General features: G+C 48.1%; 2 protein-coding genes across 2 annotated transcripts; one reads left to right on the forward strand and one right to left on the reverse strand.

Annotated features, from left to right (window-relative positions):
• Positions 1-9,405: 9,405 nt before the first annotated feature.
• LOC127298443 (uncharacterized) lies at positions 9,406-12,276 on the forward strand. The gene is made up of 3 exons (XM_051328288.2): positions 9,406-10,019; positions 10,531-10,878; positions 10,975-12,276. Exons 1-3 carry the CDS (start codon positions 9,603-9,605, stop codon positions 11,599-11,601), a joined length of 1,392 nt encoding a protein of 463 aa, XP_051184248.1. The 5' UTR covers positions 9,406-9,602; the 3' UTR covers positions 11,602-12,276.
• A 7,291-nt stretch (positions 12,277-19,567) lies between these two features.
• LOC127298442 (cytochrome P450 81Q32-like) lies at positions 19,568-21,442 on the reverse strand. The gene is made up of 2 exons (XM_051328287.2): positions 20,434-21,442; positions 19,568-20,345 (listed from the first exon to the last, which is right to left on the reverse strand). The coding sequence occupies exons 1-2, from the start codon at positions 21,373-21,375 to the stop codon at positions 19,728-19,730; spliced, it is 1,560 nt and encodes a 519-aa protein (XP_051184247.1). The 5' UTR covers positions 21,376-21,442; the 3' UTR covers positions 19,568-19,727.
• Positions 21,443-23,054: the final 1,612 nt, after the last annotated feature.

The raw sequence follows: 23,054 nt of genomic DNA on the forward strand, positions 1-23,054 counted from the left end.
AAGCGCGGTGTCAGGCTGCCCAGCCGGGGCGCTGCAGGCCAGCGAGGCTGAGCGACACAGCGTGCTCCCTCGCCAATCCATGCTCGCCCACGCGGAGCACGGGTTGGCCCGGCGTGGCCAGTCCTGCTCCTGCGCCCGCAGCCGCAGCCGCAGCCCGAGCGAGCCCCGCAGCGTGTAGACCCCCGCGAGCCGCAAGATCTGCTCGCGACATCAGGTTACCCTGCTACCCGAGCGCCGCCACCGGCAGCAGCAGCACGCCCAGAGCCCAGCGCGCGCATCATCTATCACCTAGTCCGCCGCTGCCCATGCCTGCACTTGGTCCGCGACCAGGACTGCTAGTAGGCTACAGCTGCTGTTCTGGCCGTGCGGCGTTGACCGATGGATTTTGTTTTCTTGGATTGCATTTCACATTTGTACTGTGTATGCGTATGCTTGATGCATAGCCTGATTCAAGCATCAAGTACTCTCCTATTTTGTTTAGTTCCGCTTCTGAAATCTTGAGAGGCGTTTGTGTATTTTGTTTAGTTCTTCCTCTGAAATCTTAAGAGGCATTTGTCTAAGCTCATTGTTGATACATGTGCAGCAATGCAGGGAATTTTGTGCGCGTCTATTGATTAAATGAATGGAAAATGGGCAAATCGCAAACGATTAGCAATATGATGCCATTGCATTATCACTAGGTGTTCCGACACTCTATGGTTTCGCTATTAATCGGTTTACATAGAGAGAAGAGCGAGAGGAGGAGCGCCGAGTGTTAGGGTTAGGGTCCGTAGCGGTGCCGAGTCTGTGGCGGTGCCGCCGCGACATAGAGAGAAGAGCGAGAGGACGAGCGCCGAGTGTTAGGGTTAGGGTCTGTAGCGGTGCCGAGTCCGTGGCGGTGCCGCCGCGACATAGAGAGAAGAGCGAGAGGAGGAGGGGGAACACCGTGTCCGTGGCCGTGGCGGTCCGTTAGGGTTTTTTTGCTTTCTTCATTTCAATTGTTATCCATCTAGCAATCTGTTATATGATCATTACATGATGAATGAAATACAATTGCTTTCTTAATTTTGCAGTGACATTGAGGTATGGAGGACGGCACCTTCGTCCGAGATGAGGAGGGGGAAGAAGCGGTGCAGCAATTGATCTATGAGAGTGCCCGTGGTCCGGAACCCGAGGATGGAGATGACAACGAGTTCCAAGACTTTCTGAATGATTTCGGCGAGGGACTTGAGTCTGAACAAGTTAGACGAGACAACGAAGTGTCCATCACAAACTCCGGCGAGGTGTATATCTATGTATCAATTAGTCTATATGTTCATCCCTAGATGCATTCATTTATTTGTATTGCACTTATTAACGAATAATTTTTTCTTTTAGCCTTCTGGATCATCGAGCAAGTCTGTTAGATCAAAACGAGGCCCGACGCGGGTGCTAAAGGGCGAGGGCAGGTTAGCCCTCACGGCATTCAAGGATAATGGTGAACCAGTGGAGCCCAAGGAGTTTTGCCGCAAATTTACAAGTCAATCCGGAGTTATTGTTAGGGACCATGTACCGATCAGCATTCAAGAGTGGCATAAGCCGAAGAACCCGGAGAGTGGTGCTAGTTATGTCAACGACGCGATGAAAAAATTTCTTTGGGACACGCTCATGACAAAGTTCAGCCTACCGGAAGACATGACGGAAGGCCAGAAGAATAAAGTCAAGGAATGGACATGGAAGAAGATGGCCATACAATTCCAGACCTTCAAGAAAAATTTATGGGACAAATATAAGAATGAAGATCCAGTATTCGATGATACTCTAGTGAAGATAAAAGATCACTGGGCCGCATTTAAGGACTATAAGAAATCGTCTACTTTTGTGTCCCGATCGAAGAAAAATACCGAAAATGCTGCAAAGAAGAAACTTCCGCATCATTTGGGGTCAGGTGGCTACAAGAGTGCCATTCCGAAGTGGACAGCGTTTGAGAATAAACTGATGGATCATGGAATCGTTCCACAGACATGGGACTGGCCCGAACGGTCCAAGTTCTGGTTGTTCGCTCATGGGGCAGGGTTGGACCCAAAGACAGGGCTGATCGTTGCGAAGGGAAAATGGAAGGAAAAAATTGAGGATATCGTACCGAAGCTTGTAGATGCAATTGAAAAGGTCAGAAAGGGAGAGTACATTCCCGATCGAGAGAATGACGAGCTGACACTCGCTCTGGGGAACCCTGAACATGTTGGACGGGTACGAGCTCGCCCAGGTCTCACCATGAAGGAAGCGTGGCCGGACAGCGCTGACACTTATAGAAGCCGTTCGCGAAAGAAGAAGAAGGACGCCGACATTGTAACGGAATTGTTAACTAGGGTGGAGGCTCTTGAGAGAAATCAGAGGGCACCTGACCAGCCGCTGTTTCTACAGGATCCACAAGCCGATGCTGCCCCATCTCAGCGAAGAAGCAGTGTCGGTTCCTCGCATCTTGACGGATGTGGAGGAAGCTACCCCGTGGATTATGTCACGGAGAAGACAGATTGCGAGCTACATATGTTAATCAGGACCGCGTCTGTTAAGGTGGCGGTCGGCTATGTGTACCCAAGTGAAGATGGAGCAATGCACCATCATATGCCCATTCCACCTGGTTGTGTTCGTGTCGGGGTGGATGAAGTTGTTTCGGGTTTTGAAAAAGTGGAGCTTGATATTCCTAGAGGTGAAGATGAGAGGACACTGGCCGATGTCAAGCACGGTTTCGCCCTATGGCCGAAGAAGTACGTCGTCCTTTTGCAAAGGCCACCGACTCCTACACATGAGCAGCAAATGCCATCGAGTCCTCCTGGTGGCAGTCCTGGTGAGCAGCAAAGTCCACACCTACCTGAGAGGGACCCCAGCGTGAGTCCACCATCTCGAGATCCTCCGCGTAAGACAGCGTCCGTTAAGCGGAACGGTACGCCGCCTAGGAAGAAAGCTAGAAAGGAGAAACAACTGCCGCCTACTGAGAAGTTACCTTGGGAAAAAACTCCAGAGGAAAGAGCGGAGGCCGTTCAGGCCGAGGTGAAGAAATTTTTTGCACCAAAAGTGCCAGAGATACCTTTCGAGAAGACACTAGATCCGGTGAAAGTTGTGCGTACCGTTGAGAATCTATATGACCCTGTACCATCGCCGCCATCTGACTATAGGCGTTCTATTGAAAGGTCGTATGACAAGATGATCGAGGCGACAAAACCCGTTAAATCGGGTATCAGGGAGATAAAAGGGATACACCAAGTCTACCAGCTCGGACAACAACCCGTTCAATCGGTCGAGCCTCTCAAGGTGTTTGACGGGAAGGCCGTTCAAAGTTCTCGACAAGACACAACCGATTACGCCTTGGCTGAACGAGCATATCAATTTGTTCAAGGGAAAGATTTGGTCGAGAATCTCAGGAAGCTACCAACACGTATGCGTAACTTGCATTCGTGGTACCTTGATGCCTCAAAGAAAGGGATCGAGACTATCATGGTGCGAGTTGGGGAAGAGCACTACTTCCAGGAATACTGTGTGAACGTTGACTTCAACGAGCTTTTCCAGTTATACAATCTCCGGGCCCTCGACAAATCTATCATCAGTTCCTATTGTCTGTAAGTGATTTATTTAATTTGAGAAGTCTTTAGCTCAGCTCGTTCATTGTCTGCAGATTATAATCCTTTGTGCGCTATATTATGCAGATCGAAGATACACGAATGCAAAAGGGATGAAATCACGCACATTGGGTTCATTGACCCGCACACAATGCATGTTAAAACCATAGAAGATCCCGTCTATAACAAGGATACACCGGAGACTTTGCTAAGGTTTTTGAAGCGACAACGTGACAAAAACCTAATAATTTGGCCTTACAACTTCCAGTGAGTCTTACTGTCTTATAACACATTATATTTTGCTCACCGTATGTCAAAATTTTAACTAATGACTTATATATATGACACTACATATTTAAACGTGCGTAGGTTTCACTTTATTCTTCTCGTCATCAATATGCAAACTGGAGAAGTTGAAGTCTTTGACTCACTAAGCAAAAAACCGGAACTATACTTGTCTTGTTATTTAATGCTCAAAAGGTAATTTTAATTGTTATCGGTTTGTTTCGTTAATTTCCTGCTATGAACTAATTGATAACTCTTTTATGCATTTTCTTTTGTCGGGCAGCGTATGGGCAACTTTCATCAAGGAAGATACCTCCCATGAATGGCCACAGAGGCTGCGATGGAAGGCGAAAGTAAGTAGTACTACCTAGGTCCACACACCTTTTATTATCATACTTGACTATTGTTTGATTGACTTATATTCTTGTAAAGAAATGCCCGCAACAACCACAAGGGACTGATCTCTGTGGATTCTACGTTTGCGAGTACATCCACAGAATTGTCAACGAGAGAATGAATAATGCAAGAAATAAAGAGGTACGAAAACAATATTCACAAATTTGTTTTCTTATCATAAGTTGTGCTGAGTTTAAGTAATAGTTGTTTCATTGTGGTTTGAATATATATACACACACACACACACATATCTCATGTACTCATTTGTATCTTATTCTTTTATAGTTGGCAACAAAGCGGAACAAGCTCTCAATCGATGACCGCTTCATAGCAATAGGCGAGGAATTGGCGGGATTCTTCCTTCGGGACGTCATACCACCATTCGCAGAGTTCCACTATGAATGAAGATGTACATGTTACATATATAGTTGGCTCGAAGAGTACCACTATGCTACATGTAATATATAGAGTACGGCTCGGAGAGTACCACTACTATGCATGAAGATCGATCTTCATGCATAGTGCTTCTTAATTTGCGATCTTATGCAATTACATGTGTGTTATATTATATGCACCAACTTGCTATGCATCATATTGATCTTCATGTACTACCTAAACCCAAACGCGTTTCTGGTGCATCGACGCGATATGAAACAAACCGATATCCCTAAACCCCTCCAAAAACCCTAAAACTTCAATTCTCTGCCGCGGCAGAGATTCGGGCAAATTCCCTGCCGCGGGGGGAACCTTTGGTACCGGTTCGTATTACCAACCGGTACCAAAGCTCCTTAGCCCTGAGCTCTCCTGGTGGCCCACGTGGAGGCCCCTTTTATACCGGTTCGTAAGCAACCGGTACGAAAGGGGGGGGGGGCTTTAGTGCCGAATAATTTGTACCGGTTGCAAAACCGGTGCGAATGGCCCTCTGGAACCGGTACGCATGAGAGATTTTCTACTAGTGACATAATTTAGAGGTCACGTTGGCACGTTGGTGTGTGGGGGTTAATTAATGCAGTCTTCATGCTGAGAGCTTAATCATGATTTGGTCCATATGCGTGATGGCTAAATGACAGTGGACTCTCAACACTCTTGAGAGCACCTCTAGAAAAAGAAACTCTTGGAAGCATTACAGCCGGTCAATGTGTGACAGTGACGAAAATCTGATACAGTTGCGGTCATCGATGGAGTGAGTGCGAAGGAAGCAGCTTAGGCTTGATGATCATGTACGGTGCTCAACCACACAGACGATTGATTGTGTTGATTCAGTCACTATTGATGTTGAATTTGTGTGAAATAATTGAAAGTGCAGAGTATCATTTATCGCTTTATTTGTGCAAGTAAATTTCTATTTTGAATCGATATTCTTGGCCTTTGGCACACCAGTTTTTCCTCTAATTTGGTCGTGTGGCTGACATGTAAAAAACTTTACTTCAAAAAGACAATGATATATAGAGAGAGAAACTGATTAAGATGCAAGAGAAATTGGCTTAGCGAGCTTGCTAGCAAAACTACATATGTTTGCAAATAATTAAAGATGAACTACAAGGTGAAAGTTAGCTAATACACACCTGTTACTTAGTCACTAACATAATTTTGTATTGACTCTATCATGCTCCTTTCTGTGTAATCAATATCACAAACATGGATTCTCAAAAAAAAAAAAAAAATCACAAACATGGTGGAAGTGACTAACAAGGTGAAAGTTAGCTAGTACACACCTGTTACAAGGTGAAAGTCACTAACATAATTTTGTAGTGGCTCTATCAAGCTCCTTTCTCTGTAATCAATATCACAAACATGGTGAAAGTCACTAACAAGGTGAAAGTTAGCTAGTACACACCTGTTACAAGGTGAAAGCCACTAACATAATTTTGTAGTGTGGCTCTATCATGCTCCTTTCTCTGTAATCAATATCACAAACATGGTTGCTAGCTAAAAAATTATAATCTAGCTATCATGGCTAGAGAAATTTTCACATGAAAAATACATTGCAGGTTCTTATGAATGATTTTCTGTTATTTCGCAGGGTCACCTCTACCAAATTATCTTACTTAGTAATAAGCACAATTTCGTAATGGTTCTAACAGGCTCCTTTCTATGTAATTAATAGAACATGGTTGCAAAGTAAACACTATAATCTGTTACATCCCGAGGAAAAGCACATGAAAATACATTGTAGTTCTTATGATTGATTCTTATTTGAGGGTCAACTCTACAGAATTAATTAATCGAACAACGGATCTCAAGTGCTATTAGATATTAAATCCACACTGGTGCTTCAGTGATTGAGGTCTACACACCTTAGTTTTAGTAAACACATGCTGCAAATCAGCTAAGCCGTCACACTATACTTATACCCAAAAACATGTACTCAGTTTTAATGGAGATTCCAAGCTAGCTAGGTAGGTCATCATGCTCTTAATGAGGGGTGATTAGTTGACATCACCATCCAAACATGCTAATCAACACACATCGCACACGCCGACCTCCTCGATGGAGATTGTCCTCACGGCTAAGTATTAGACAATCCCATTATATAATCAAATCAATCATACATGATTAACTATATCACGCGTGTCACCGCGTATTCCGCAAAATCAATAAAATACTTTCTAGTATTATACTAACAAAAATTAGCTAAAAATTCCAACTGGCGCAGCGTGCGGTCGGTTGGATCCCACCGCACGCACACCAGGCCTACATGTCAGCGCATAAACCGCTGCTGTTTTGACGAAACTTAGTTGTGCAATTTGCACAAATTTCCAGGCTGATAAAAATATAATGTGGCTCCCTCCAAACGGTCGGGAGCGAAGTTCTAAGAAGCACGGTCACACTCACAGATGCCATCGTGCACTTAACTATTCTACGGCACACTGGCTCAAACAAATCCAATTATACGGCACACATCTTTGGTTGATCAATTGCATGATTAAAGTACACTAGTTACTACTGCCATCTAGGAGTTCTTAATTAGTTGTTGAGATTAGGAGTAGGTTAATTTGACTTTACCATCTTATTTTTGTACTGTCATCTAGACGCAGGAAGCTGCGTTTTCAGTTTCTTGGCCACCGGAGATCGGGCCGTGTCGGCGGCGAGAACCGTACCCTGAATTTCGCGAAAGAGCAAGATCACGATCTGAACTTTAAGTGAGTGATTAGAGAGGAGCAAAGCCAATTAGTGCTACTGGCACCTTAACCTTAATAAAGCTAGTTAAAGCACGCTTTGAATGTAATCTAAGCAAGTAAGATTAGGAGTGGCAACTAGTCTAGTACACGGGAGCTAAAGATCCGGGGAGTGTCTGCCTCTGATGCGTGCCACGTTAGCAGCAGCATACCGTAACGGCAGGAGAAGCTTTTTGTCCGTTTTCCCAAGCCTGCGAAGCTTCGCGCCGTGACGCCGTTCCATGGCTCACGTGGGGCCAGACTTGTCAGAGCCGGCAGAGCCAGTGGATGTGCTAACCTCCTTTTTCCAGTGTACTGGAGACATGGAGTAGTTTATTTTCCTTTCTGTATTTTCATTTCATACAGCATATTTTAGTTTTTTTAGATAAAGGAAATATATAAATATCAAAAGATACCAATTACACCTAGCCTCTGCAACAACGCCCCACCCTAGTGGCAGTACGGATGCACACAACCAAAAAAGTAAAGAAAACTAAGAAATAAAAGTCCCGCTACAGCATTTTAGACCTAGCAACAGCAATACAACCACCACCGTGGCAACACCTGAAATACAGACTCTCCAAAAACGACGCCTCCAAAAAGGGAACAGTGCACCAGCATTGTCGTCGCCCGACCAAAGGTCTTAGGTTTTCACCCTAAAGATAGTCCCCACTCTCAAAACAATACCTCCAACAAGGTCATTGCCAGGCACAACCATTTAAGGCTAGACATTAGATTTTCACCATGAGAGGTAACACTCTGAACATCAAAATTAAGATAATATGATACAATTTATTACCCCAGTATCAAATATTGAAGGAAACAAAAATATAAACCTTGATGTTCCACATGAACCTCTCTAACATATATTTGCGTTAAAAAAACTCATCTGGTGCATACCTGTATTTCACATTCATGTTTTTTGACAATGAATACCACATATATTTATATATATATTTATTTATTTATAGTAACAAATGGCATATGATAGAGATACACGAGTTGTCTCCAACGATTGCAAAATAAAGTGTAAAAGGAAAGAGCAAATCTTCGAGATCTTCAAACTCTTTATTTTTTTCATGGCATAACCTAGTACTTTTCTGAAGGCCGCCGAACGCAAATACCTAACCACAAACCTGGAAATACAAATGAAGGTTCTCACATAATTTTAATTTTAGTTGCAATGCAAGGCTACATGCTTGCGTGCAATCATTAAAGTAGTCAATCCACATCGCTAAGAGTACCAACACTAGAATAACAGGGAAAAGCAACCGAACAATGCCTGATCAGTGTCACTAGGGAGACGAGAGTATGAAACACTATTATTGAGGACTTAGTAGCCGACACAAATAATGTGAGGACAATCATCCTCGCATCAATCATGAGAAACGATCCAAACTCAGTCTAGCGAAACACCATACCTAGAAAATTATAATCTTTCGTCACCACCATTAAGGTTGAGATGGAGATCTTGTTGTCGAACGATGAAACGAAGATCAGTTATTGTGGACAATGCCATCTCCATTGAGGTGGATGCCAAAAAGAAGGCAACGACAAAAACATAAAAACACTAATTTTATTAAAACCCCACACATAGATTGGGGTTCTCACCCCTCGTGACGCCAACATGATCGGTTGGAGGAGGGGGGGAACCAATCTATGGGGAAGGCAAAGGTAGATGCGGCTAGGTTTAGGAGGTGGCGTTAGAGAGGGCAGTATTTCACACACTCTCTTTGTCCCGGTTTATATGTTTTGTGTGTATCCCTTTGTCGTAGATTTAAATGCATGTAGACCCTATAAACCGGACATGTTAGTCTTATGTGAGTCGACTGTCTAGTCAAGAAACCATTATCCCTATATTAAGTTTTTTTTGACATTCCACCAAAAGATAGATAACCTAGGCAAAAAGCAGGAGGGTGGTAACCTAACCCAGGAGGTAACCGCACTCAGCCGGCCAGTGATAACCGCCAGCAGTCCAGTCTCAGTCGCTCAGGGGCTCACACACTCGGCGCCGCGCCTCCATTCTGCTCTCCACCTTTTTCCGCCGACCTCCTCGCCTCGCCATATATTCGCACCCCACTCCATCGCCCACTCTCTTCCTCGCAAACACAGCTCCACACAACTGTCCCGGGAGCCCTCGGTCTTCCGGGTATTCACAACAAGGCCCCCGCCCGCCAGCCAGCCCGCCATGGACAGGAAGCAGGGCTTCTTCTCGGCGCTGCGGGACGAGGTGGCGCGCGGGCTGTCGCCGGCGCGGGCGCGGCGGAGGGCGGAGGAGGCGGCCGCCGCCAAGGCCGCGCTGCGGTACGCGGGCGGCGGCGGCGGCGGGGAGGCGCTCGCGCCGCTCATGGAGGGCCCGGATCCGGAGGAGGCCGGCGGCGGCGACGGCGCCGGCCGCCCGCGCAGGGACCGGGACGGCTGGGGCCGGTGGGTGCGCGGCCAGCTCGCGCGCGCGCCGTCGGCCGGCCCGGCGGCGCCTTCCGGCGGCGCGGCCAGGCGGAGCGACCTCAGGATGCTGCTCGGGGTCATGGGCGCGGCCCTCGCGCCCGTGCATGTCTGCGCCGCCGAGCCGCTCCCGCACCTCAGCATCAAGGACACCCCCATTGTAAGCGCTCATTCTTTGCTCGCTTCATCTCGCTATAGATTGGGTTCAGTTCAGTGCTTGGGTGAAATCTACGAGTACAACAAATCTTTCTGGCCATTACGAGATTTGAGTTCTTGGTTGCTCAAACCAACTTCTGTTAAGCTCGAATTAGCCTTTTTTTTGTTCTTATCTAAATTCTTGAGTTGCAGAACTGTTCTTTGGCGTTTTCCCCGAAACGTGTTTCAGAAACTTGTTGGTTCGTTACGAGAAACCCCGTAAAAAAGCGGATTGTTGATGTGATGTGCCGAGCAAGGGTTCATGCATTTGCTACAAAATTGGCATCTGAACACATTGCCACCCACACTAAAAGGGGAAAATAAAATAGCTTTCCCTGTATGCTATACCCCTGTATATTAGCTGTAAAGAAGAAACATAAATTAACCTCAAAGCTGCGTGGTAAATTGAGCTGCTTGCTGTAAAAAATGGTTCTCTTTGTAGTAGCTATATGACAGTGAGGGTCTGGTTTATGCAGGAGACTTCGTCGGCGCAGTACATTCTGCAGCAGTATCTGGCTGCCTCCGGCGGGCAGAAGCTCCTCTCGTCGGTCCGAAACGCGTATGCCATGGGGAAGGTGCGCATGGTGGCCACCGAGTGTGAGACTGCCGGTCGTGTCGTGAAGAACCGCATGGCGGCACGCTGCGCTGAGCCTGGCCGGTTCGTGCTCTGGCAGATGGCTCCGGAGATGTGGTACATTGAGCTGGCTGTCGGCGGGAGCAAGGTGCACGCCGGATGCAACGGCAAGCTCGTCTGGCGCCACACCCCATGGCTCGGTGCACATTCTGCCAAGGGACCTGTCCGCCCTCTCCGCCGTGCACTTCAGGTACAACTCCGGCACTAGTTTGACCGTCTTTTCTCAATTTTTGCACACGCCGCATGAAACCAGAGCTTGAAGATTATTTGTTTATTTTCTCTCTAGGGTCTGGATCCTTTGACCACAGCCAGCATGTTTGCTGGTGCACGCTGTATTGGCGAGAGGAAGGTGAATGGGGACGATTGCTTCATTCTGAAGCTGTGTGCCGATCCTGAGACGCTAAGAGCACGCAGCGAGGGGCTTGCAGAGATCATCCGGCATGTTCTCTTCGGCTACTTTAGCCAGAAGACCGGGCTTCTTGTCCACCTCGAGGATTCTCACCTCACCCGTATTCAGTCCACGACTGGAGGGGATGCAGTTTACTGGGAGACTACCATCAACTCATTCATCGAGGACTACCGGCCAGTGGAGGGCATAATGATTGCACATTCCGGGCGCTCGGCCGTGACCCTTTTCCGTTTCGGAGAGGTCGCCATGAGCCACACCAAAACTCGCATGGAGGAGGCATGGAGCATCGAGGAGGTCGCGTTCAATGTTCCCGGTCTCTCCATGGACTGCTTCATCCCACCCACTGATATCAAGTCTGGGTCCATCAGCGAGACGGTCGAGCTTCCGCATAGTGGGAAGAGCAAGGCCGGTCTTCTCCCATGCCATGGTGCTAAGGTTGCTGCTTTAGAGAAGGCTGATGGTAACGTTGCGTGGAGCGGAGCCCTGCAGCGAGATTGCAAGTGATTTACGGTCTGTTCATACTGCTCCTTGCAGGGATACTGACTCATTTTGATGGATGTAGGGTTAGAAAGAATGGGCTAAAGGAGGATTTGGATCTTTGGAATTCCAAATGTCCCCTGTAAATAGGGAAGGCTAAGCAACCACATGGTCTTCCGTATCCCTGAGGAGAGGCCTTGTGTGAAGAATCCTTTCTGCTCTCATTCGGAGATATGGTGTAGTAGGTAGTCTTGTTTCTTACTTTCTGTTTTCTGTTATTTGAGAGTGCCTATGGAAGAAGCACCAGGGGTGTTCTCCTCCATCCAACCACATGATAAGGATCATGCATGGTGGTAGTGCTGCTCTTTTCTTGGTAGCAATACTAATTATGAGAGGCCTAGCAAGGAAGAAGGATTTCTTCGCGGGCAATCGAGTGATTTCATCGTCTAATTAGCAGTTCAGTGTGCTTTGGTTGTGACAGTCTCCAGTCAAACTAACTTTTAGGGGAAGCTGGGAGGTCCAGAGTGGTTGTTGCTCTTTTTTTTAGTGTTCCATATCATGGGTCTAGCTGTTTCCCCCCCTTTGTCCTTGACACCATCTCCCTTATTTAGTATGAGATGGTGGTTGTTGTATTCTAAGGAAGCTGATGTAATCCAAAAACTTCTATGAATGCCATGGATCGAGGTGTTGTGTTCCTGTGCACTCAATTCTTCCTCCACTTTTGCATGCTAAAGTGATTGTATTAGCTTTGTTGCCACATTGTTAGTACTACTACTATAATGCACCATCAGTGGTTGCTTTCTTGCATTGAGCTTCGGTTTGCAGCATGTTGGGTGGCATGATTCATTAACATGGTGGTATGTATGGTCCCCATGTGCTTCACCCTCAGATGATGTGCTCTATACAAGTATTGTTTTGCTATCTTTTAAGGTGTAATTAGCTTTACCTCTTTTGTTATCTTTTTTGTGCTCCATTCCATTAGATGCTTCAACCCCATGCTACTACGACCCAGCTTCCATTGGTTGTCTTGCACTCTCTTTCCTCTAGCAAGAATAGTTCTATTCTTAGGGCTCATAGGGCTTTGTTTTCTCCTTGGGAGGATCAAGATGAGACCAATGGCCAAGTTCAAATCACAAAGAATGGTTACATTTTCATGTGATGTATACTCCAACATGCATCTCTCGGTGATGGTCCACTTGTAATTCTCACATGCAATCGTATTCTTCCATTTGTAAATGCTCGCGGTGGTTCCGAGCTAATTTTCTATTTCATTTCGCAGGGAGCTAATTTTCTCTAAAGAAATGGTGGAACACAAAGTTACACTCTCCATCTATACCATTGGCTAATATTCTTGTAGATTGAAGCTTTGTATGGCTCCTTGCAGATTGGTGCTTCATTTTTTAACCAGTGCCTACATCTTTCTTCAGAACCTAAGAAAAAATATGCAAAGAATAGAGAGGAAAGAGGGCCTGATGCATGCATGACGAAACCGATCAAGCAAGCGGCATGAATCCAGCAAATCCGCGCAGCTTTTGGCGCCTTGTTAAGGAGTACAACAAGGACCACACACTGTCGCAGGAGCACTGGGAGGTTGTTGGGGCTGGTTGTTAGGGACGGACGGTGACCTCTTTTTAGACTTGACTTTGAACAGCAAACTCCAATCAGTCGCTCACACACACAACAACAACAGGTAGGGCACCGCGATGCAATGCAAACGCACATTGAAATGCAAATGCAAATGCAGTGCTCTCACTCTCTTTCTTGACTTTGTGGCTAAAGCCTCTAAAGGCACTCAGAGTCTTTGATCAGGAAGCAGAAAAAGTTGCAACCTTTACATCCTCTAGTGCAATTGCAGGGTACTTTGTTCAGACGTAATATATTCCATTCCATTCCAGGCCATGGCATCTTCTCACCATTGCCGGTGAGAGAGCACAGGGAGAAGGGGAGAAATTGCCTGTGTGACCTGAAGCAGATGGTCATAACAAGGATGGTTTAAATAGTTGTTAAGTATATGACACTGGATTCTGCAGGCGTTTGGCTGTAAAGCGTAGGGAAGACTGAGGTCTGGGGAGGTTATGCAGAAGAAAATGTCGGTCCAGTCTTGCAGAGCTGTGGGGTGCCTCAGCCTCTGAGGAGATGTTGTTATCGAAGACCGTGCACGAAGGCCTAGAACGATCAAATTAACAATCATGACCCAAAGAAGATCTCAAACAGCTCGAGCTTTTCGACGGTTTCATCGTCGATGCATGAGCTCAACATGGTGTCGAGTCAGAGTCTATCTGCTGCGGCGATGGCCTAATCCGCTTCGCCTCCCTCCATCAACCTCGACCACCTCACCAAGACCAAAAAAAAAATTTCTTAGTTGCTTTATTATTTGTTGATTTGACGGTGGCGCTAGTGCCGGAAGGTCATTTTAAGATTTGACGCGGTTTTGCAGCAGAATGCTGAACCAAGTGGTGCATCCTGCAATGGAATGCCAATGTTTTTTTAGCTTGCTTTTCTTTATCATGGCATGCCAATTCTTTTGGATTTTTTTTTTCAGAAAAGGAGGTTAAACCTCCTTTCCTTCTTTTGCAAGTAACAAACCATAGTATTATGAAAGTTGATGCAAGATCACGAGGCCAAATCATAAACAAGCAGAGTGCATGAATTTTTTTTATTTTTCTGAACAAAGGGATGTACCAGGGGCGCCAAATTTATTCAGCTCAAGTGCAGAATACATTGTGTATTACATAGCCTCTGAAGTCTGCAGATTGAAGAGCAATATAGATAGGACATAGGCTATTTCTAGGAGCTGAACAATTGCGTTTAAAGTTACTATTTGTTTTGAGACCTTGATGTGCACAATCATGTGATACTCCATTGAGGTCTCATTTCACATGATAAATTGCAGCATGTAGTGGAGCATTTGTTTGAAGGTAGGATGCAAGGAGATCTGTTATTTCCAATGGCACCTTCTGGGCAGAAATAGAGTGCTACTTGTTATCATCGGAGGTGCAAGATCGATCATGCGAGGATAAGCAATCACAGCAAAACAGCAGATTTGTTAGCTGAAGCTGTGGCAAGAGCCAGATTGTCTGTCAGAAAGGTTACTTGCTATAGCTGTAGCGTTTGTGCCATTTTTGCTGCCAGAAAAAGAGTTGTTGCTTCAGTCTGAAGTGGTGTGGGCACCTGCTCTAACTTAGCTTGTATCGTCACATCATATTTGGTATGATCGATCTGAACCTGAAGAAATAGACCAATGCCAGTTGCTTGTGATTTATGTCTTAGCTACTGTTTTCCTAAGGTTCCACTAGGCATCCGAGAAATTTTTGTTTCCTGCAATGTGAAGGACCGTCGTGATTGTTTATCCCTGAGGTGGAAGAACATTGGCTATAGGGGTGTCTTGCTTGCTTGCAATTTCATTGTTCGCATTGACTTGAACTTGCAACAATGAAACAACAGGGGGGTCGTGCATTTCTATTCTTTGCTGAATTGAGTAGGTGTAGTCTTGATTGTCTTGAAGAGGTTGAGTTCCAATAAATGGCCTGCCATTGTTAGCACTTGGAGAGGCAAAATGGATCTAAAATATTTGCGATAGTATTGCTGATCTGATCTGGCCTGAATTGCAAAATGCTTTGATGGAAACTATAGAATTCCTTCTCACGCGTTTGACAATGCCATGGTGGAAAAAGGAAGTGTTTCTATCTCCACCCTTTGCCCATTGTTTTTTAGCTCTCTGCATATATGAGTAAGTTAGTTTCATCATAATTTGTACATACCTTGTTGCTAGTGTTGTTTCAAGCGCATGCTCCTGCTGCAAGGGTATTTTCCTTTTTGCACCAAATCTTGGGCACCTACAGGATAGTTAATTCTTTCTGAACTGCTTGTCCTTCGCTGTTGTTATTGGGAACTCAAAGTTTTTTATGATCTCACCGAGCAATGGAACATTTGTCAATTTGCACGGTGTTTGTAAAAAACTTACCTCCGTTGGAAAAATTGACTTTGACTTTCATTGTAATCTGCTGCGTTGCTTGTCACTTTCAGTGTATTATGTGGAGCTGCTTGTCCTTCGCTGCTGTTGTTGAGAAAGTCTTTGATGATCTCACCGAGCAATGGAACATTTCTCAACTTGTAACGTGTTGTTACTAGCTTACCTTTGTTGGAAAAAAATTTGACTATTGACTTTCCTTGTGCGCACGCTGCAGAATTGTTTGTCCTATGCTGCTGTTGTAGGAAACTCAAAGCCTTTGATGATCTCACTGAGCAATGAAAACTTACACGGTTTTGCAAAATCCTGCTCCCTTTTTTCGATAAGGAGTATATATTAATATCGCGGGGATACCAATTACACACAACCTATGCAACAACATCATGCCCTAATGGCATAAATGATGCGCAACCAAAAACCAAAAAAGGAGAGAAGAATTACAAAAAAAAAAATCCCGCTACAGAGATCAAAAACTTAAAACAACGACACCCACACGACCAAGAAAACACCAGACAGCTTATCCATAAGTGACGCCTCCAAGAAGGAAACAATGCACAAACGTTGTCGTCGCCTGATCACAGATCTTAGGTTTTCACCCTGAAGAAAGTCCTCCCTCTCAAAACAATGTCTTCAACAAGAACATTGCCAGACACAACCAATTGAGGCCAACCCTTGGATTTTCACCCTCAAAGATAAAACTCTAACTTCTCCTGTGCAGTCGCCCCCGCTTACAAGTCGCTGTTTGAAGTCACGAAGCTCCAAGCCAATTCCACCTCACCACCAAAATCCGACCACCATTGCTCTTCCACCGATCTCGGCTATCATGACCTTCTCCGCCTGCGCCACGGAAAGAAAACAAGCTCCATGATATTAACAGCCAGCAGAGCTTCGAAACGCTCCCTCTAAACCAAACAGTCAGATAAAAAACGGTGCGCACGACTGAAAATACCCAATCTAGCAATCTTCAGGTATTGATCGCTCAATGAATTTCGTCGGCAGGGCCTTCCGGAACACGACAATCCAGCCAGTCCGGTGGGTAGAAGCATCCGACAAATCTTCACTTGGCGCGAGAGGAACCCTAGGACAGCCACCTTTATTAGGCAGAACGGCAGGCCCCATCGCCGCCGCCCGCCGGTCGACCTCATCGACGGAAGAGGAGGCCGCCACCAACCACAGACCCGGCGACGAATCGTCCGTCGCGGCCCCAAACCCGAAGAAGGCCACCACCATGAGCCACCGGGAAGGAGAGGCGCAGAGGACCCACCGGCCACCACCAGGCACGACCAAGCCACCGTAGACGCCGGATCCATGGCCATCAGGGTCACCCTCGCCGCCAGCCGCATCCCCAAGCATCACCTAGCCGCCACCGGGGAAGCCAAGCGCGACACGCCGCCGAACCACAGACCGAGGCCTCCACCCTGGATCCTACCCGCCAGGTAACGGATCTCACGATCCGACGACCCAACCTCAGGTCGACCATCTCCGGCGCAGGAGATGGACACCACCGGTAAGGATCTCAGCCGTCCTCAGCGATGCAGAGGTAGCCCGGGGAAGACTCCACGCCATCGACAGAGAAGAAGGAGAGCTGCTGGACCCAAGGGGCCAGCGCCACCACATGCCTTCGCCGCCAGCCGCAGAAGCCTCTCCTAGGTCGCCGCTACCCCGCAGCACCGTCGCGTGGAAGGAAAGGCCGTCCGCCGCCGTGCCCTCCCCCCCCCCCCCCTGATCTGCGATAGAGGAAAGCCGCCGCCACGCCACACAGGCTTTGCCCGGCGACGCCCAGGGCGGCGGCGACGGGAGAGGAGGCCGGGGAAGGGGACGCCGAGGAAGAGTGAGAGGCGGCCGCCATGAATATGAGTAGTGCCGCAAAATCCTGCTCCATAAGAGCATCTCCAGTCGCGTCCTCCAAAGCGTCCCTAAAAAGGATTTGGGGGACGTCGGCCAAAAAAAATGTCCCATTCGCGTGCCCCAAAGGCCGCTTCGGTCCGGACGTGTCTCAAATATTGTCCGGCGTCCCTAGCTCATCCCCTGTGTATAGAGGCTCTACCAGGAACGCCGGGCACGGCCTTTACACTTACTTTTTGTTTGGAGGTCGCGTTTGGGGGACGTGGCTAGGAAAGGGACCGTCTCCAGATACAAATTTGGTCTGGACATCCTCAAACGACCAATCCGGCGCTTTCGTCGGACGTTGTTTGGGGGACGCGACTGAAGATGCTCTAAGGCTTGAAGAGTATTGGAGCGGATTGGAGAAAATTTTGATTTGCAAGGGATTTGATACCCCTTCAATCCACCTCAAATCTCACCAAACTGAACAAGGCCTACATGTGCTGGAAAATTTGATCGTTGCCAGATTTTGCTTGACTTTCCAGTATGCAGAACTGCTTGTCTGCGTGATCTTCAGCTAAACTTTCCTTTTTAGATAAAAGGCACCAGGTGCCCGACTTTAAATTAATAAAGCCTTAACGTTTAGCAAGTTATACAAACCAAAGATCACAAGCGGACTAACAACATGATGTGGCATACAGCTTAGCCAAAGAGCGAGGAACAACTAGAGATAGCCTATCCTAGGTAGCAAGGCATGACGGTTATGGGGAGCACTGAAGCTGGCATCGGACGCAGCGTGGAGCGAGGAGCTCAATCCTCCACTTTTGCCTTCAGTTTCTTGGCCTCATAGATGCGTAGAGCCCCCTTAGCTCGTTCGCCATCCACATGAGACCCTCCTTGTCTCCTCCTTTGAACTTGGTGCTCCAAAGCTGCAAAAGGATCACAGTTAAAACGTCAGCGGGGTGATTGATAATCTTCCTCTCGGTGGTAAGCTTATTGCGTATCAGCCATAAGGCCCAAGATTGCGCTAGGAAGAACACCCAAAGTAACCTACGGGAAAGGCCCGAAAAGCTACTCAGGATAGCATGGAATTGCGCAAAGCTAGCAGAGCGCCAATTACAGCCTAAGACCTGTCTGAGAGCGCTCCAAACAAACTTGGCTAGCGAGCAACTAAAGAAAACGTGTGCAGCGTCCTCTGTAGCCCCACACAGGGAGCAAGCACCGTTGGAAGGGCCATATCTGGTGGCGATTTGGCTGCAGGTTGGTAGTTTTTCCAAGGCCAACTGCCAGGAGAAGATCTTGACTTTTAACGGCACCTTCGTACCCCACATATCTTTGAAGTGATCATGTCCTCTTGGTCCATCTGAGCGTCGAAAACGGATATTCAGGCCATCCTGCTGACATGCCTGTTAAGGTTCATGCACTAGCTACTTGAACCAAAAGTCCGAACAGATGGAAAGGAAAAGGCAATCTACTTATACACGTCAACACCCCCTCTCACGTGTGACGGGAAGACGAGAAGACAAGTCAACACGTGTAGAGAGGCAAAGAGGCAGCGCCGGGACCACACGGCAAGAGGGTGCGGAGAATTTAGAATAAATTGGGGATTTTAGAATAAATTGTGAAAGCCAGGATTTGAACTCGAGATCTGGGGCTCTGATACCATGTTAAGGTAATGCACTAGCCACTTGAACCAAAAGTCCGAACTAATGGAAAGGGGCAGGCAATCTACTTATACACGTCAATGGACCATAGGTTTAGGCCTGCACACCGTCGGCCAATTAACCATATGATACTTGCGCTTGGGGCCAGCTCCTTCCTAGAAGAATTTTGATCTGATCGAGTCAAATCTCGTGTGAATACCGTCTTGAAGCAAGAAGAGGCCCATGGCAAACATAGGCAGATTATCCAAACAGGAATTGGATAAGACAAGCCGTCCACCCGAGGACAGCAGTCTTCCCAACCAAGATTCTAGTTTAGAAGCTAAGCGGCGCGCCATGAACAACCATTGTTCGAGGGAAAGTTTTCTGTCAGATATAAAAAGGTCCAGGTAGATGAAAGGGAAGGCACCCTCCATGCAGTTGAACTTGTTTGCTATGCGAGCTTTAATCGGCTAAACTTTAATCGGTACATAATTTGCAACGCACGAATAAATGTAGACTATACAGTGAAATACAGACAGCAATAAATTTTTTGACGCCCTTTAAAAGTGCATTCCCTTGTGATTTTATAATGTTCAGTAAATCATCTAATGGAATCATTCTGCAAGTATTTTTCTGACAACCACTAGCATGAATCCACTGCTAAACAATTTTAACCCATTTTTCCCCTTTTTCTTCAGAAATTTGTGCTGAGTCCATCAGGTGGAAGCAGAGAGCACACTCTTGACGAACTCTCGGGGCCGGCAGACAGCCGCCAATGGCGTCGCCATTGGCATCGTCAGCCCAGCACCTTCGGCCATGTCGACGGTACAGCCTTCAGCAATATCCCACTCGAAGCATTGCAATAGTGCTGCCAGCGTCAGGGGGACAAGGCGCATCGCCAGGCCCTCGCCGGGACATCGCCTCCGGCCAAGCCCGAACGGCAGCATGGGAGTGGTGACCGCGTCTCTGCTCAAGAACCGCTCTGGTCTGAATTCCTGTGGCGCATCCCAGACACTGGCATCCCGGTGGATCGCCCACGCGTTCACGAGGACCATGGTGCCGCGCCGGACGTGGAAGCCGCCCACCGTGCAGTCCTCCATTGCCTCGTGCGCCGGGATGATCGGGCCGACGGGGCAGAGCCGAAGGGTCTCCTTGACGACGCATTGCAAGTATGGGAGGTTGGTGATGTCCGACTCCTTCACTAGCCGGCCGGTGCCGACAACGGCGTCTATCTCGGCCCTCGCCTTCTTCATCGCCCCCGGGTGCGTCAGCAGCTGCGCCATCGCCCACTCGGTGGTCAGGGCCGATGTGTCGGTACCGGCGGTGAGCAGTACCTGAATGTCAACGTGGACATTGCAACCATGTTGTCACGGGCCAAATCATATGGTGTCACGAACGCAGTTTGCATAAGAGGGTACTCACCAAGACGATGCCCTTGACGACGGTGTCAGTGTAGTACTCTGGATCGGTTTGTTGATGTTCCATGAGCACGTCGATCACAGCCTTCTTCTCAACGTCCCGGCTAGCAGCGTCGCGCGTTCGCCGGTGGTCGTCGATGAGGCCAGTGACGAACGCGTCACGCCTCGACTGCAGATTCGCCAGCGCCGCCTCGACGCCGCGGACGCGGTCGACCCACCGCAGCGCCGGAAAGAAGTCCCCGACGCTGGGCACGCCGCTCACGGCGAACGACTCCTCGACGATCTCCTGGAATCTGTGCACGTCGCCGGCGTGCCGGCGCCCGGTGATCGCGCGCAGCATCACGTTGAGCACCAGCTCGAAGAGCTTCGGACGGAGGGTGATGATCCCACTGCTGGCGGCTACGGCGTCATGGAGCAGGTTCTCGACGAGGAACGCGACCTCGGAGCGGCGTTCGGCGGCGAGCGCGCCGAGGCGGGAAGACGAGAAGAGCTCGGCGGCGAAGAACCGGCGCAGGCCCCGCCAGTGGTCCCCGTAAGAGACCCACACGACGCTGGTGCGCCCGTACCCGAGGTGCTTCCCGGCGAGCACCTGCGGCCTCCCTGCCAGCACGGCGTCGTGCACCGTGAAGCACTCCTCGGCGGCGGCGTGAGATGACACGAGCAGCGCCCGGCGCATGCCCAGCCTGAGAGACAGGAGCGGCGCCGCGTTCGCGTCCGGGGCCCCGGCGAGCGCGGCCAGCGAGCGGTGCAGCGGCTTCTTGAGAAGGTGGAGGTGGCCGAGCAGCGGGAGAGACGGCGGGCTGGGCGCGCTGCCGCTCCTGTCCCCACGCCGTTGCCTCAGCCGAACAAAGACGGCGACGGCACCGGCGATGATGAGGAGTAGGATGAGGAGGACGCCGCCGGTGGGCATTTCCTCCGCGGTTGCGTCCGTGGATGGAGTCGTCATTGTTGCCACCGCCTGGAAAGCTCCGAACCTTGCCAACGGGCGGCCCTTGCTACGACACGTAGTTCTACTATGGCAAGTAGGCCACTGAGATCCCACGCCTGCAGGAAGGGAATCGTCCGCCAAGACCTTGTCGTCCGCACATGCGAGGACAAACTACTCTTGGTAAGCTGGTGTTTTCCATGGAATGGTAAACGTCCTGGGATTCATCTTTCTTGGATTGATGGAGATAGATCGCTAGATTGCCATTCTAGCTTGTTCCGAGTGGAGGATTGCTCGAGTTAACCAAATTCGATTCTGCAGAGATAAACGGCATAGAAAAATTCTCGCCGGCAGCGGCAGCAAATAAGATCATTACTGCATCGGGAGCACAGACAAATGGAGGACGAGCTCCGGTAAGCTCATTACTGTTAAAAATGTCCAAACTAACGGAAACACCTAGTTTTAAGCCACACCATTTTATTTATTTTAGTTAGTAAGATCTAAACTTGTGGTTAAAATATAAGATGAGATTAATATATCTTATTTTAATTAGTAAGATCTGTCAAAAGTGGGCAATGAGGCTTTGCTCAAGGCTGTTATCCAGGCAATCCTAGCGTTTGTTCGGGTAAATAGCCCACGTGCGATGTCATTAAGGCGAATTGTCAAGGAAGCGATGTCCTTGGATAGAATAGCTCTCACGCGATGATTTTGGTGGCAGAAACCACTCGTGTGCGACGGTAGGGCTTAACCGTATGAGTTAGGTTAATAGTGGGAATTATATGTGTCTGGCAGGACCCGCAACTTATACACATCAGCATTGGACCCACGAGAGCTCCTCTGAGCGTGGGACCCACCTCTTGTCTACCTCACAGCGCGGGACCCGCAACTTATCCATGTCACGGCGTGGGACCCACAACTCCCAGCTGGTACAAGATAGAGCCATCTCACCCCCGCGCTGGAGCCATGCCCGCAACCGTTCCCGCCGTTGCATCCTCCCGTCCCTCTTCTTCTCCGACGACGAAGCTTGGAAGGCGGTAGATGTCGAGCTTCGCATCAGCTTCCTACTACCCATGGCCGCGATATAGTCCAGTGTCGATGGGAAGGTGCCCTGATTGCCCAGGTACGATGCCCCTGAAGCGGTTGGTCACATCGACTGGCAACAATGGCAACCTCGTGCGCGAGTTTGTGAAATGAGAGAGCAAGACAGAGGAGGGGAAGGTGAGATTTGAGTTTTCCCTCCCCCAATTCTTTTTGTTGTCTTCAATTCTTGGTTTTTCATCCAATTTGGGAATTAGGGTTAAGCTCTCCTATTTTAGAATCTGGCCAAATACGGGCATTTTGAGTGGCTTGATGAGTACATCAAGAAGATTGAAATGGAGGGTGCATCCATGGGGCTCGATTTACCATCGACGGTAGAGCAATTGGGATCTTCCACCCCCATTGCTGGTACGGTGGGGAATGCGGAAGGGGTTAAGGCAGCTAAGTTGAAGGAGTGGAAGAAGATGAACAAACAGCTAGCCAAACTTGTCGATATGAAGAAGCATGACAATCTGATGGCTGCAATTTTTTAATTTTTGTGCAATTGATCTTGGAGTTGTCTATCTGCTGATAATTATTCATTAGACAATGTAATTAGTGTTGCAGCTAGTTTGATATGGATATTATCTATCTGGCTAAGACTTGAATAAAATGCAATATTA

This window comes from Lolium perenne, chromosome 5, assembly GCF_019359855.2.
Source record: "Lolium perenne isolate Kyuss_39 chromosome 5, Kyuss_2.0, whole genome shotgun sequence".
NCBI lineage: Eukaryota > Viridiplantae > Streptophyta > Magnoliopsida > Poales > Poaceae > Lolium > Lolium perenne.

What these genes read in the sequence shown, in the direction of transcription:
- LOC127298442 (XM_051328287.2), bottom strand. Translation starts at nt 21,375, where the DNA reads ATGACGACTCCATCCACGGACGCAACCGCGGAGGAAATGCCCACCGGC. An exon ending in TCGTCAAGGGCATCGTCTTG is followed by an intron (nt 20,346 to 20,433) that starts GTGAGTACCCTC and finishes GTTGACATTCAG; the next exon opens with GTACTGCTCACCGCCGGTAC.
- LOC127298443 (XM_051328288.2), top strand. Translation starts at nt 9,603, where the DNA reads ATGGACAGGAAGCAGGGCTTCTTCTCGGCGCTGCGGGACGAGGTGGCG. An exon ending in GCATCAAGGACACCCCCATT is followed by an intron (nt 10,020 to 10,530) that starts GTAAGCGCTCAT and finishes TGGTTTATGCAG; the next exon opens with GAGACTTCGTCGGCGCAGTA. An exon ending in CTCTCCGCCGTGCACTTCAG is followed by an intron (nt 10,879 to 10,974) that starts GTACAACTCCGG and finishes TTTTCTCTCTAG; the next exon opens with GGTCTGGATCCTTTGACCAC.